The sequence below is a fragment of the Austrofundulus limnaeus genome, unplaced genomic scaffold, assembly GCF_001266775.1.
Source record: "Austrofundulus limnaeus strain Quisiro unplaced genomic scaffold, Austrofundulus_limnaeus-1.0 Scaffold10, whole genome shotgun sequence".
Taxonomy (NCBI): Eukaryota; Metazoa; Chordata; class Actinopteri; order Cyprinodontiformes; family Rivulidae; genus Austrofundulus; species Austrofundulus limnaeus.
The window spans coordinates 3780777-3782519 of record NW_013952412.1 but is presented as its reverse complement, the minus strand read 5'-3'; the positions used below and the strand labels follow the sequence as shown (position 1 = coordinate 3782519).

The window sequence follows — 1743 nt, the reverse complement described above, 5'->3', positions numbered from 1 at the left end:
CCACACTTTTTTATGGATTATCGAGAGTAAAGAAACAAACAGCGTGGATACAAACTTTTGGGGTCTATAGATACTTGGTCCATGATGCAGCAGGGGGGAACTCGTGAAGCAACAATAACCATGTTTTCAGGTGAATCAGCTGTTGACATTTGCTTTTCTGCGCTTTTATTTCGCAAAAAAAAAAAAAATGCCGTTTATTTCGGCGGCTGCACGTGGCCTGAAGCGCAAAGAGCCAACGCGCCACCAGCGCGTTATTACAGCGCAGAAACGTCCCTCCATCTGCGCACCCGCTGCTTAATTTCGCATTAACTTCTCGGTGTGATAATGATGTCCAACAACAAGACAGACATTAGTCGATAAGCCTCGCCCTGTAACCGGAGGGGCCTTTAGGGCCCACCGCGGACAAGCAGGAGCAGTGAATAGATTGGCCTTATTTTGGTTGTTCAGGGGGCTTGCATGCTCTCTCCTCACTCATTTGTTTCCAATTGAAGACAGAAATCCTGACTGGCGTGTAGCTGGCCGGGGGACGTGATTAATGATGCTGGTGGATAAGGGTTAACACACTGGACTCAAAGCTCTGTTGACTGGGATCCTCGTGCGCACAATGCCAAAGCACTATAGCCTGCGCGCCTCCACAGAGAGAGGATCCTTTTGTCATCTCCTCCAAAGGTCCCCCCCCCCCCACCACTCCTCCTCCTCCCCTCCCATATATTACACCCACAGAGGGCTCGCTGGTCCGTCCCTGGCTGTGTCCATAGTTTAATGGTTTCCCTTACTCCTGAAGGCATTGTGTCATGCTGAAAAGCGTCTTCTTCTATTCAAAAGTTGGTGGTCACCTCAATGGCTCAACCAACGCCCATATGGGAGAGCCCATTGAAGCACTGCTCTGTCTTTAAAAAAAAGAGGGGGGCGGCAGAGTTTGGGGGGGGGGCTTTAATACATTTCATAGGCTCTGAAAAGAAGGCTCGCCACATCTTGACACATTTTTCTTAACCTTTTGAGAACACAAACTATTGTTGGGCAGCGATAAGAACCTCTCCCTCCCCAACCCTGTTTTTCCCACAATATTTTACAAACACTTAAACTGTTAAAGCTTTTTTTTTTCTTCTTTTTTCCCCCCCACTCCCTGACGTGGCCCCCTTCTTTCACACAGACACTCGTCTGTAATCTGGTAACATTAGGAAAGAATTGCAATAATTCCTCCGATTTTGAATTAAATTAACCATGATGGGGAGGGAGGGGGGGCTTAATTAATGATGTAGCGCCGCGCTCTGTACAATTAGCTGTAGGCTGATGAAACACGAGGCCCGATAATTAATTATTCAATTAGCTTAAGTGAATGTATATTTCCATTAAGCMCCCCCCCCCCCACCACCACCTTTTTTTTTCTCTTCTCTCTTTCAGAAGGCTGCCAACAACAAGACGGAGCGGGAGAAAACACAAACTCCATCAGCTCCAACGGCGAGGACTCAGAGGAGACACAGATGCGTCTGCAGCTCAAGAGGAAGCTGCAGAGAAACCGCACGTCCTTCACGCAGGAGCAGATCGAGGCTCTGGAAAAAGGTCCAATAAATTCATAAATAAACAAACAATCTAAAACTATGTAGGTGAAACCTCCTGATAACGTGAGAAAATGTCATTTTCAGCGCGTAAAGGCGGAAAGTTCATTTAAACGCGCTTTAAACCACCAAACATCTCTGCAGATGTTATAATACAATATATATATATATATATATATATATA

At 46.2% G+C, this 1743-nt stretch overlaps 2 protein-coding genes across 2 annotated transcripts in view; one reads left to right on the top strand and one right to left on the bottom strand.

The window, feature by feature from the left end:
* Positions 1-1743, bottom strand: part of elp4 (elongator acetyltransferase complex subunit 4) — a 102741-nt gene that overhangs the window by 41160 nt on the left and 59838 nt on the right. The gene's annotated exons all lie outside the window — the stretch shown is intronic.
* The window catches only part of pax6b (paired box 6b), a gene marked incomplete at its 5' end in the record, with an annotated part of 14814 nt that overhangs the window by 6371 nt on the left and 6700 nt on the right, over positions 1-1743 (top strand). Inside the window, 1 exon segment of the mRNA XM_014001870.1 lies at positions 1405-1563. Within this exon segment, the coding sequence (XP_013857324.1) occupies positions 1405-1563 (159 nt within the window).